The sequence below is a fragment of the Microcaecilia unicolor genome, chromosome 7 (genome assembly GCF_901765095.1).
Source record: "Microcaecilia unicolor chromosome 7, aMicUni1.1, whole genome shotgun sequence".
Classification (NCBI taxonomy): domain Eukaryota; kingdom Metazoa; phylum Chordata; class Amphibia; order Gymnophiona; family Siphonopidae; genus Microcaecilia; species Microcaecilia unicolor.
The window spans coordinates 73,728,462-73,741,604 of record NC_044037.1 but is presented as its reverse complement, the minus strand read 5'-3'; the positions used below and the strand labels follow the sequence as shown (position 1 = coordinate 73,741,604).

Genomic DNA, 13,143 nt, shown 5'->3' with positions numbered 1-13,143 from the left:
ATAAAATAATGAGTGGAGTGGAACAGGTGAATGTGAAGAGTCTGTTCACGCTTTCCAAAAATACTAGGACTAGGGGGCATGCAATGAAACTACAGTGTAGTAAATTTAAAACAAATCGGACAAAATTTTTCTTCACCCAACGCGTAATTAAACTCTGGAATTCGTTGCCGGAGAACGTGGTGAAGGCGGTTAGCTTGGCAGAGTTTAAAAGGGGGTTAGACGTTTTCCTAAAGGACAAGTCCATAAACTGCTACTAAATGGACTTGGGAAAAATCCACAATTCCGGGAATAACATGTATAGAATGTTTGTACGTTTGGGAAGCTTGCCAGGTGCCCTTGGCCTGGATTGGCCGCTGTCATGGACAGGATGCTGGGCTCGATGGACCCTTGGTCTTTTCCCAGTGTGCCATTACTTATGTACTTATGTAAGGTGGACCCTAGCATCAGGTAACTATGATTTTGGATTATTCTTTCCAATGTGCATCACCTTGCATTTGTCCACATTAAATTTCATCTGGCATTTGGATGAACAGTCTCTCAATTTCCTAAGGTCTTCCTGCAATATTTCACAGTCCGCACATGTTTTAACAACCTTGAATAATTTTGTGACACCTGTAAATTTAATCACCTCACTCATCGTTCCATATAATTTCCATATCATTTATAAATATTTTAAATAGCACCTGTGAAGAAACAGTGTTTTAAGCCTGTAAAATGTATTGGATATTTTCCATTATGTTCTGAAGTGTATTTCTCCTATTTGGCCAGCAGGTGGTGTTTCTTTGCTGTATAGCTGTTATAGAGAACTGATGGGCAGATGATCAAAAGCCCCACGCTGTTCCAAACAGCACTGTAAAAATAGCACTGGAATAGCACGGGGCTTTACTGCCCCTATGATCAGATATAATTGCATGCAAATTTAAGCACGCAATTCTCTCTGATCATAGGGTAGAAGTGCGGGAGTATTGTGCCTGAGCGAATCCTCATGCACTTAACAATCCTCCAGCACTTGTTTGACAGGTCTGGGCTGTCAAAAGCCCAGACCTGTCAAACACAGGGGCTGGAGGTCCTTGGGACCACCAGACCCCAACTACCCCCGTCCCAAGCCAAGCAAAACGGGGGATGGAGGTTCAGTGGACCTCCGGTCTCCCTGACCCACCCCCCCCAACAAGTTCAGTGGGGCTGGAGATCCTCCCCCACCTGGTGGTCTGGCAGCCCTTCCCCACCCCTACCTTCAGTTGGAGGAGGGAGGTGGCCTCCCTCCTCTTCCGTTGGCGTTGCCTCGTAAATAGCAGCACCCAGCTCTCCCATTGCATCCTGGGATGCGCTGGGCAGGGCTTCACACCATATAAGGGAAGCCCCACCCAGCACATCCCAGGATGCACTGGGCAGGGCTGGGTGCCGCCATTGTTGAGGCAGAGCTGATGGAAGAGGAGGTAGGCCACTTCCCTCCTCCAACTGAAGGTAGGGGGGTAGGGAAGAGGGGTATGATGTGCACAAATGTCACTTTGAGTTACCCCCCCCCAATACCTAGCTTGCTCCTCTGTTGCCATCCTAAATAATTCTGTCTAGTGATGCCACTGCTCACCCAGTCAGGGGCTATTGCTATTCCTGCCAACAATTATAAACCCCTGGAGACTAAAGGAAAAACACCCCAAAGGAAAACTCCCCCATGAATACTATTTCACCTCTGGGTAATTTAGATTGCTCTCCTTTGCCACAGCTTGAGGGCCAAAAGAAAAAAAAAACACTTGGAAGGACCTCAATCAGAAAAGCTTACATTTAGCCACAAATATTTTCCTAATTGTGTTTTAAAACCAGCACTTTTTCAGATAAACAGCCCACCTGTACTCACAGTTCCTTTTGTACCCTTACTCTTTCCAGCTCCTGGATCCAAGTTTGGGAGCTCTCTTTGTTTTGCCTCCCTACTGGTCTCACTCTACTCTTGTTTAAATTGTGCTTCTGGGAAAAGGCTGACTCTGCCTTATGGCTAGCAGCTGGTGTGGTTCCTCTCTTCCCTTCTAGAAGCAAATTCCCCCCCCCCCCCCCCCCCCCCCCCGTTTTGTTCTGGGAACCCTCCTCTTAAAGGAACTCCCCTGACTTAACCCCTTCCCTTCACCTACCTGCCAAGAGCCTAACACAAGGTGCTCTTGGGAAGTGTAGTTCCCCTGACCACAGTTCAAGATGAAGCAGGATATAACCAAGGCCATTGAACAGATCCTATCCTATCAGGGCCACTGAGGGGCGGGGGCGGGGGGGGGGGGGGGGCGCACAAAATTCCCCAGGCCCGGCCCGTCCTTGGCAAGCTTGTTCTTGCTGCCTGCTTCTGGGTCTGTCTTCCCCTGCTCCTGTATGCCACTCAGGACACGGATGATTGCATTAGCGCCATATTGTGTTAATGCAATCATCCAGGTTCTGACTCCCGGCACTGACAGGAGCAGGAAAAGACTGACCATGAGAGCAGGTATGCAAACAGCGGCTTGCTGGCGCCGGGCTCACCTCCCCCTCCCCTTTGGAAGGAAAAACAGAAAGGTAAGAGGGCAGGCAGGAATGGTGTGTGAGTGTGTGTGTGTGTGGGGGGGGGGGGGGGCGGGGGCCGCTTCTGACGGTCTGGTTCTGCCCTGGGCCTGGCTATGTCTCTTGGCAGCCCTGTATCCTATCTGTGGTTAGACCCTTTTCTGCTCATCACCTTATGGTAATTTCTACAGGGGCTTTGATATTCCTGGTGCTGTTAGTTAGCAGATGCCAGTCTGATCGTCACAGTCTATGGACCAGGAGGGAATGGGGTGGTTCCCAAACTGTTCTGCTCTGTCTCCTGATAAGCTCAGGAGATTAGCATGCAGTTAACAAGAGTATAGAACATCACTGTGAAGGCTCAGAACTCTTGAAACAAAATCTTCTTTAATGCAAATTCAAACAAAAGGAAATAATTTGCAGTTAGATGTGCTGGACAAGTCTCTGCCTTGCAGAGCTGGAAGTCTGTTTTCTACCAGCTCACCCTGTATACAAGGGGAGCCAAGAGATCTCAGCACCAAGCTGAGAGAGCAGATGTTGTCAATACTTTTAAACTGGTAAAAACTTGATTATCTTAAAGTAGCTCAGTGGTTCCCAAACTTTTTCGGTCCGCGGCAACCCTAGTATTCATGCAATTTTTCACGGTGCCCCTTCCCTCGCCACACATTTCTCCCTTCCCTCTGGCCACACATTTCTCTTCTACCCCACCAAAAAAAGGTATTCTGGGGGAAAAAAAGGTTTTCAAAATTGGGATAATATCAACTTTGTTCTATGACCTGCAAAGGTCCTTAAACTTAAAATACCTGGAAGAAAGAATTTGGGATTATTGGTGGGTATACATGGAGTGCAAGACACATGCACATGCTGAATAAGACCTGGCATATAGTGTTTGAAATCCTTAATGCTGGCACTGTTGTACAGCACAGCTGATCTTACACCAGCTACAGTTAGGCAGGATGTACAACATACACTTTGGAGCATGACAAAGTCCTATAAGACATAGGGAAGTAGGACATGTGCTCAGAAAAAGCCTGTCACAGAGCTCTGCAGGAAGACTAGGATTTGTAGTCCAAAGGCACTTCCTGCCTTTCTTAAGGGTACAAGCACTGTAAACTGTTACAAGGAATACAATCTGATATAAACAATCATGTCCTACGTATACATATAAGCAACATGCACCCTGCCTCCATGCAAATGGGTCAGAACACAAACATTCCTTTTGGTTGGAAAACATAATAAAAATGAAACCAAGTGTGAAAATATGTCTAACCATTAGATGTCACTTTTAGTAGATTGTGCAACTGGTATTGTTGTATGTCTCTACCACTAGGAGTCAGTGCACATCACACCAGTAGCAAACTAGACTGTTAGTCACTAGGGAGATAATTCTATAAGGACTGCCTAAAGTAAGGTGGCATGTGTGCACAAAAATACCAGTTTTCCAGTCATTTACATGCATATGTATTCACATATGTGCAGATGTGCCAAGTCTCCTGCTTTTGTGGGTCACCTCCTGCACTCGAGCTGGGATCTCCCGCTGAACTGCCTCCTTTTCCAGTGACAGCAGGAAATGTCTTCATAAAACATCATCTCCTGCTGCTGCTGGTCCCATGGAGGAGTGGCCTAATGGTTAATGCAGCAGGCTTTGATCCTAGCAACCTGGGTTCGATTCCCACTGCAGCTCTTTGTAAGCCTTGGGTAAGTCACTTAAACCTCCATTACCCCAGGTACAAAAAAACCCTTAGATTGTGAGCCCTCTAGGGACAGAGAAAGTACCTGTATAAATTGTGTACAGCGCTGCATACGTCTAGTAGTGCTATAGAAATAATTAGTAGTACCAGTAGATGATGTCTTATGAAGGCATCCCCTGTTGTCACTTGAAAGGGAGTCTACTTCTAGTGTCCCTGACTTCAAATTGCCATGTGCCAGGGTGGAGCTGTGAGTGGACTGGGTGGAGCTGTGAGTGGACTGGGTGGAGTGGGGCAGAGCTATAGGCAGGTCCTAAATATCCTGCTCGGAAGGTTGACCCCCCTTGGCAGCTCTGCATGTATGTTGATAGTAATCAGGCTAAGTGCCATTCTGTAAATTTGCACATATCTTTAATAGTACATACTTTGCAGGTGGGCAGTTTGAAAAGGGCAACTTACAGTCATTGTTGCTATGTTTCAGTATTTCTAGCTGCAGCTGCTGGAACTACCTCTTTCCAGAAAAGCATTGAGCCATTTTTTTTGAGGACTTTTCCTCCGGAATCTGTGGGTCCAAAATGGCCCATTTTCCGACTCAGTGTGCCTTTTCCCCGATTCTTTCCGCACACCAAACATCATCCTTTCAGTTCATGGTGATCTGTTATACCCTCAGAGGGTTACCCTATGGCTCCAGAAAAAGGAGGACAGATTGAGCCAGTCTGGGTTTTGCTTCCATTGCTTTCAATGAAAGTAAAACCCAATGGACAGATTTCCTCAACCCCTTATGTTTAATTTTTTTTTCTAGCATTCCATTGGATTGCAAAGAATTAAAAAAATTCAGAGTGGCTAAGAATATATTCCACAGGGTTGGAGGAAGGTCTCCTCTAAGATTGTGGAAGACAGGGGTAACCCTTTCTGTAACAGCAGAAAATGTTGTTCCCTCCCCAGGCTCAAGCATATTGTCTATGTGGCATACCTGAACCCTGCCAGCCCCAGTGAACAGAATACTGCACCTGAGCTATGTAGCTGACTCCCTTCTCGTTGGTTTCATTCTCATCCTGAAAACCTGACATAGCAAGTGTGAGCTAGTTAGCCTCCAGCCCCTTCCGAAGATCTCCCTAATCCCAACAAGAACAAGAACCTATCCCCTTTTCTGTTCCGACACTGAAGTGTGTTGCCATGGAGACCTTCCAGCAATTGCAGTGTAATAAAGAAAGCCCTGACAGGTATTTTCTCTCTCTTGTCCTTTCTGGTTATGGGGGGTCTTTAGTTGTTTAAGGAGGAGCTTGCTCCAATGAAGGACGGGGTGAAGCTGGTTAATGACCTGGCACACCAGCTTGCCATTTCAGATGTCCACCTTTCCATGGAAAATGCCCGGGTCTTGGAGCAGATCAACACCCGCTGGAAACAGATGCAGGTACGGAAAGGTTAACACTTCAGAGGATAAGGGTATCGGGGAGCTCTAGTCAGAAGAACTGAGGAAACTGGAAAGGAAGGGCAGGAGATCAGTTGATGGAAGTACTGGGGAAGGATTTAGGAACCAGCTTGGAGTGTAAAATCAGGCCTTTCTGGAGGTTTAAGGGCAATACTTAGAGCAAAGGCTTAGAGCAATTCACTTGGTGCTGATATATAACATCTTTATTTTCTGAAATTTTATATGGTGGAAGCTATACTGACAGATGGTCTCTTCATCAGAGGTAAGGTTAGGGTTTTCAGGAGCAGGTATATTTCAATAAAAGAAGAGAATGCTTGAGATGGGGTGTACACCCTGTCAATGCTGTGTAAATGGTATGGCACAACATTGAAGACATAAACAGAGTGGAGAGTGAGTATTTCAGATGTGAGAGAGGGATTCTATTTTCAGGATTAAAGGACTGTGTAATATTCTATTGAGTTTGGGGAAGTGGGGCTTATGTTGTGAAGGGATTAGGCATATTTAAAGGTTCATATATCTGTGATGTAATGTGGGATAGGGTAGGAGCTGTATTATGAAAATGTGCGGAGTGTCAGAGGTTCTCATTCTCATGCCTTTCCTTCTCATTCCACAGGCCTCCATTAATGAACGTCAGAAGCAGCTGCAAGATGCTCACCGGGACTTTGGACCTGGATCCCAACACTTCCTTTCCAGTATGTAAGCATGGTTTTTCAGCACTCTACTACTACTACATCTACTACTATTTATCATTTCTGTAGCGCTACTAGACACACACAGCGCTGTACACTTGAACATGAAGAGACAGTCCCTGCTCGACAGAGCTTACAATCTAATTAGGACAGACAAACAGGACAAATAAGACATAAGGGAATTACTAATTACTCAAACTAGTGCAGCAGTCCAGACACAGCAGTGAACAGTCCCCATCATGGATTACCCTGCGATAAGTACCAAACCATCCTTTGCATCATATGGTATATCGCTCTGTGGTCCACCATGATGGAGAGCAGAAATTTTTGATATTCACTGGAGTACTGCAATATTAAGCATGGAGCTGGAGGAGTGACCTAAGAACAGGGACTCCCACGTGCTACATGCTGTGGCACACAGCTTCTAAAGTCATCTCCATGGGAATAGGTGATTTTTCCACTTTAGTTAATGAGGCTGTGCTTTACCACTTCTTTTTTTTATTATTATTTTTAATTTTCATCATATATCAAGAACAATAAACACCCCAATAATTCCTTTGCAAACAGTTCTACACATGCAAACTTTTCACCCATCTCCTCCCCTCACCTCCCCCCTCTCCGTATAAACTGTGAAGCCTTGTTCAAAACGATCAAACATTTTCGATCTTATTCTATGTTCTGTTCTCAAAACCTTTATTCCAGCACACTTAGTAAGCACTCCAAATTTTCTGGAACTTGTTGCCTTCTGGCTTTCATTTCACTTAGATTACAAACGTTCGGCAACCTTTTGTGCAAAATCTCTTCTAGCATATACAATAACAGATACATGGCAGAGGCCTCTGGTAAGCTTACTCCTGTCAGGTCTTTCAAGAAGGAACTAACCGGTCTCCAGTACCCTTTCACTATTGAGGCTCCCCCTTATATGCATGGCTTTATCACATCTATAGAAGTGTGCTTTCCTTTTGTTGTGAAGACAATTCTAATAAGTATTATGTGTTGATCTCCATCTACTCAGGATATGAAAGAAGACATAAAACCTTAAGAGCTCCCATACTGGGTTAGACCAAAGATCCATCTAACTCAGTATCCTGTTTTCAATAGTGGCCAAAAAGTGGCAAGATTCCTTGCTATTTACCCCTAGGGATAAGCAGTGGTTTACCTTAACAGTTTATTGTCTGTACCTCAAGGAATTTATCCAAAACATTTTTTTTAAACCCAGCTACATTAATTGCTTTTACCACATTCTCTGTCTGCTCTTCCCTGTTTTGATAGCATCCTTAAAAGGGAGCTTGCTGAAAGACTTGTCTTGTATAGTGTATGACTTTCCTCTACTGACCATCGAGAACCTCAGAACAGAACCTGATTTCATTTTTACATGCGAATCTTCCCATTCATACTTGCATTTTGGAAGCATATGCGTTACATGCGTCCATTATTCTAATGACATATGTGTTCATATTTGCAAACATCTTTTTGTAATTGCCAATATTCTGCCTAATCAACATTCTGCAACTACATGCTTATCTTACATAGCACATATTTGCAAGAGGGGCAGAGCATGGGTGAGACATAGACAGGGCTCCCACTTATGCATGTAATGTACAGAATATTGTAAGTTATGCATGTTCCTGCCACATTTAGGCACACACACTTACACCAGCTATATGACTGGCATAAGTGTGAGCGCCTAGATGTGAGACATGCTGATACCGGTTACACTAATATTCCATAATGGAACTTTGGAAACTAGGCACCTAGGTTCTGTTATAGAATAGGCTTCTCCCACATAGGTCTGTCATACTCTGTCACACACAGGTTAGGTACCCACTTATAAAACTGCCTCCTAAACTTTCTGCAAAAAAACATGTGAGATGAGGGTGACATTTTGTCTCGTTTCCTACAGCCTCAGTCCAGGTCCCCTGGGAAAGAGCTATTTCACCAAACAAAGTGCCCTACTATATCAAGTAAGTGTATTGCTATGCCTAGTTTACATGTACTGGATGTACTTGCTTATCTCTGTAGCTCTGTGCCCATGTCTAGCTTTTGTTTTCAAAATCAACATTCTAATTAATAATGTTCGATGGATAGTAGTCTGAATACTGTATTTTATATTTCCCTCTAGTGTTGAGGTTCTCTTTTTTGTAATCCACTTAGAATTTTTAAAGAAATAAGTGGAATATAAGACTATCCCCTTTGTTTACTAAGCCACACTAGTGGCTGTTGGAATGATAATGCCGACATAGTGAATGGACTGTGTTGGCATTGCTGCACGGCTTAGTAAACAGGGGGGTATAGATAGTATAGTATAGTAAAGGAGCTCTCAACCCAGTCCTCGGGACACACCTAGCCAGTCAGGCTTTCAGGATACCCACAATGAACGTGCATGAGATAGATTTGCATTTCCTGCCTGCATGATATTATATATAGGCTTTCTGTGGAGTGGCGGCGTAGGCTAGTGGTTAGTGCAGTAGACTTTGATCCTGAGGAATTGGGTTTGATTCCCATTGCAGCTCCTCGTGACTCTGGGCAAGTCACTTAACCCTCCATTCCCCTGGTACAGAATAAGTACCTGAATATATGTAAACCACTTTGAATGTAGTTGCAAAAACCTCAGAAAGGCAGTATATCAAGTCCCCTTTCCTTTTTTGCAACTACATTCAAAGCAGTTTACATAGTATATACATGTACTTATTTGTACCTGGGGCAATGAGAGGGTTAAGTGACTTGCCCAGAGACACAAGGAACATCAGTGGGAATTGAACCCAGTTCCCCAGGATCAAAGTCTGCTGCATTAACCACTAGGCTACTCCTCCAAATTTATCACGTGCATATTTATTGTGGGTATCCTGAAAACCTTTCTGTTTAGCTGTGTCCCAAGGACTAGGTTGAGAACTCCTGGTACAGTATGATATACATAAAGGAGCATTGCACTGTTGGTGCCTCCACCCCCCCCCCCCCCCCCCCCGCCTACCCATGTCATCTGGGCAGGGAGAAAAAGGGGCAGTTTGTTTAAAACATGATGGGCAGAGAGGCAGAGGATGAGACAGAGAGAGAGAGAAAAGGGGTATGATGTGCTAGAGCACTGTGTTGGAGCTGTCACCAAAGTGGAGGGACAGAAACACATTTTCCCCAAGAGCTGGCCCTGTGTCCTGTCATTAACTTTCTCTTCCATAACTCCTCAGTCTCTGGATTTGCAGTCTCACTGATGGATATTTGCATTTATGGTAACTGCTATCCCTCCTTTCCAAACCTAAGCTCAAAATGAGTTACATTTCAGGCACAATAGGTCTTGCAGCTCAAGTTTCTGCCTGAGGCAAAGGAGAATGAAGCAAGTTGTCCAAATTCAGATGGAGAAGTGGGACTTGAATCCTGGCTTCCCCAGTGTTCACCTGTCTGCTCTAAGTACTAGCCCCATTCATTTGGATTCTATCATGAGAAGTACATATTTTGAAAGCTCATTATCCTGTATGAGATAGGTTTGTGCTGGTTAACATCTTGCCAGAATCTAAGTTTATTTTTGAGGTGGAAGGGGACCTTGGCATAAGTAAGACTGTCCTTTCTAAATCCATTCACTAACTGTCCCACCAGCCTTTATTTTCTTATCAATTCGTATATATTTGTGATGGGGCTTTACATTATCCTCCTATTCAGGTACTGATGACAGTAGTGGAGTGAAGGAGTAACCTAGTGGTTAAAGCACAAGATCACAAGGAACTCGGGCAAGTCACTTAACCCTCTATTACCTCAGGTACAAGCTTAGGGCCCTGTTTGCTAAGGTGCGCTAGCATTTTTAGTGCATGCTAAAAATTAGCACACACTAATGTCTCTAGCATTATCTTGCGCTAAAAAAGCACGGCTTAGTAAACAGGGGCCTTAGATTGTAAGTATGCCAGGAACAGGGAAATACCTAGAATACCTGAATGTAACTCACCTTTAGCTACTACTGAAAAAGGTTGAGCTAAATCCAAACATACAGGTAAACAATGAATGGTGCCCAGGACAGTCTAGGCCTTTAAAATGAGGCAATGTGTAGCTTTCCTTGGTTAAGAACACAAGATGTTCTCCTCAGCTACTTTCCTACTAGATGTGGGTTTAGGGGCGTGACATGGATAGTGCTGTGAAAGTGTATGAGGTGATACATGTGGAGGGGCATTTTCGATAGGACGTTTAAATCCAGTTTTGGATGTTTTTGCTGAAAACATCCAAAAATCGAGTGGGGTGAACATAGCGATTTTTGAACAAAAAAACAACTCTTTTTGTTTCAAAAATGGCCATTTGCTAGATGTTTTTGTGCTCAGTGCGTCTATATTTCAGGGCCATTTTTGAAAAAAAAAAAAAGTCTAAGGGAAAAATGCACAAAAAGGGCTGTATATTTTCTTTTATTTAGAGTTTGATTGTGTCCCCTGAGGCAGGTGGTCTGTTCTGCTGAAACACGGACCATATTGAGTCCCTAAACTGGTGCTGTGAATAAAGTGTGTTTAAGTAACATTTCCCGTGGTGGACTGTCCTTTAGCCAGCCTCTACTTTCTCCTGTCTAGACTGGCCACACAGACATCACAGCAGAGCAATGGGGCACCCTAGGGGTATTGCAGTGGACTTCACATAAAAGGTCCCAGGTACACATCCCACCATTACCCCCTTATATTGTACGTGAGCACTCCAAAAATCTATTGTACCTAACTGTATACCACTACAATAGCCCTTATATCTGCAAGTGTCACCTATATGTTTTTTGGTGAGTTTTGGAGGGCTCACACTTTCCACCATAAGTATAACAGTTAGAGTGGGATATGGCCTGGGTTCCCTTCTCTGAGTTGGGCCATGAGAGACTTTTAAATTTTAGCTACCACCTTTACTTGGCCTTTTCCACCATGATGACTCTAAATCTAGTGCTACTGGGCTGACCCTGTTCCAAAAACTATGAAAGAGTTACCCTGATACATACTAATTTTTATTTCCTCATACATTCCAAAATATTTAACATACTTCCAGAGGAATATGTCTTTTTCTTTTGCAAAACGGGACCCATAATATCTTTTATCATGTGCTTGTTATTGAGTTGCTTTGCATACATTTTCATCATAGATGCTCATTAAGGCCAAATTTAAATAAACCTTCAAGCACAATGAACTTTGCCTAAAAGTTTAGTACTGCAAACTGACTTTGAAAAAGTCCATTTCATGTGAAAAACAGCAGAGCTGGCATTTTCAGTTCGCTAACTGATTAAGTGCATAAAGTTAGGACAGCAAAAATAATGTCCTAAATTTATCCACTGGGCTGACTGGGCACTGGTCTGAATTTCGGCTAGTGCCCAGCTAACTTCTGGGTGACTGCACTGACACGGACATAGCCCAGCATTTAATAACTGAGCTTAATTCAGCTTTAGTATTTAAGGTGTCTGAAAGTTTCTTTTCCTTGGCCTCTTCCGCCATGATGACTTAAATCTAGTCCTGCTGGTTTGATCCTGTTTTAAACTCCACTGAAGAGTTACACATGCAAAGCATGAACCACTGAGGAACAGACTCAGAAAAGAATAGTTAAGAAAACAGAGCTCTAGATTTCATTCTAAACAATTATGCAAATATTTTAAAAATCATATTGGATAAAACATTTGGATGTCCAGGGCTAAAGCTAAAAGAGGCAAGGCAAACAGGCCAGGGGCCATTTTAAAGACTCCAGCTAGTTCTGCTGCTTTCATACCAGTGCCCACCCAGTAGCAGCACACCTATGATGTGGCTGGCAGGGATTCCCAAGCCCCACCAGCTGAAAACTCCCAACAACTGTCCCTCCTGCATACCTTGTAAATAGTAGATCTTCGCCTGCAGCAAGCAGCGACTGATACATACTACTTGTACTGGCCCCACAGCCTTCCCTCTGATGTATTCCCATATACAGTGGGGGAAATAAGTATTTGATCCCTTGCTGATTTTGTAAGTTTGCCCACTGACAAAGACATGAGCAGCCCATAATTGAAGGGTAGGTTATTGGTAACAGTGAGAGATAGCACATCACAAATTAAATCCGGAAAATCACATTGTGGAAAGTATATGAATTTATTTGCATTCTGCAGAGGGAAATAAGTATTTAATCCCTCTGGCAAACAAGACCTAATACTTGGTGGCAAAACCCTTGTTGGCAAGCACAGCGGTCAGACGTCTTCTGTAGTTGATGATGAGGTTTGCACACATGTCAGGAGGAATTTTGGTCCACTCCTCTTTGCAGATCATCTCTAAATCATTAAGAGTTCTGGGCTGTCGCTTGGCAACTCGCAGCTTCAGCTCCCTCCATAAGTTTTCAATGGGATTAAGGTCTGGTGACTGGCTAGGCCACTCCATGACCCTAATGTGCTTCTTCCTGAGCCACTCCTTTGTTGCCTTGGCTGTATGTTTTGGGTCATTGTCGTGCTGGAAGACCCAGCCACGACCCATTTTTAAGGCCCTGGCGGAGGGAAGGAGGTTGTCACTCAGAATTGTACGGTACATGGCCCCATCCATTCTCCCATTGATGCGGTGAAGTAGTCCTGTGCCCTTAGCAGAGAAACACCCCCAAAACATAACATTTCCACCTCCATGCTTGACAGTGGGGACGGTGTTCTTTGGGTCATAGGCAGCATTTCTCTTCCTCCAAACACGGCGAGTTGAGTTCATGCCAAAGAGCTCAATTTTTGTCTCATCTGACCACAGCACCTTCTCCCAATCACTCTCGGCATCATCCAGGTGTTCACTGGCAAACTTCAGACGGGCCGTCACATGTGCCTTCCGGAGCAGGGGGACCTTGCGGGCACTGCAGGATTGCAATCCGTTATGTCGTAATGTGTTAC

General features: G+C 44.2%; 1 protein-coding gene across 1 annotated transcript in view; it reads left to right on the top strand.

Annotated features, from left to right (window-relative positions):
- The window catches only part of DRP2 (dystrophin related protein 2), a 105,766-nt gene that overhangs the window by 37,641 nt on the left and 54,982 nt on the right, over window positions 1-13,143 (top strand). The window contains exons 5-7 of the mRNA XM_030210279.1: window positions 5,470-5,616; window positions 6,248-6,326; window positions 8,227-8,287. Coding sequence (XP_030066139.1) covers window positions 5,470-5,616; window positions 6,248-6,326; window positions 8,227-8,287 — 287 coding nt within the window. The remainder of the gene's footprint in view (window positions 1-5,469; window positions 5,617-6,247; window positions 6,327-8,226; window positions 8,288-13,143) is intronic.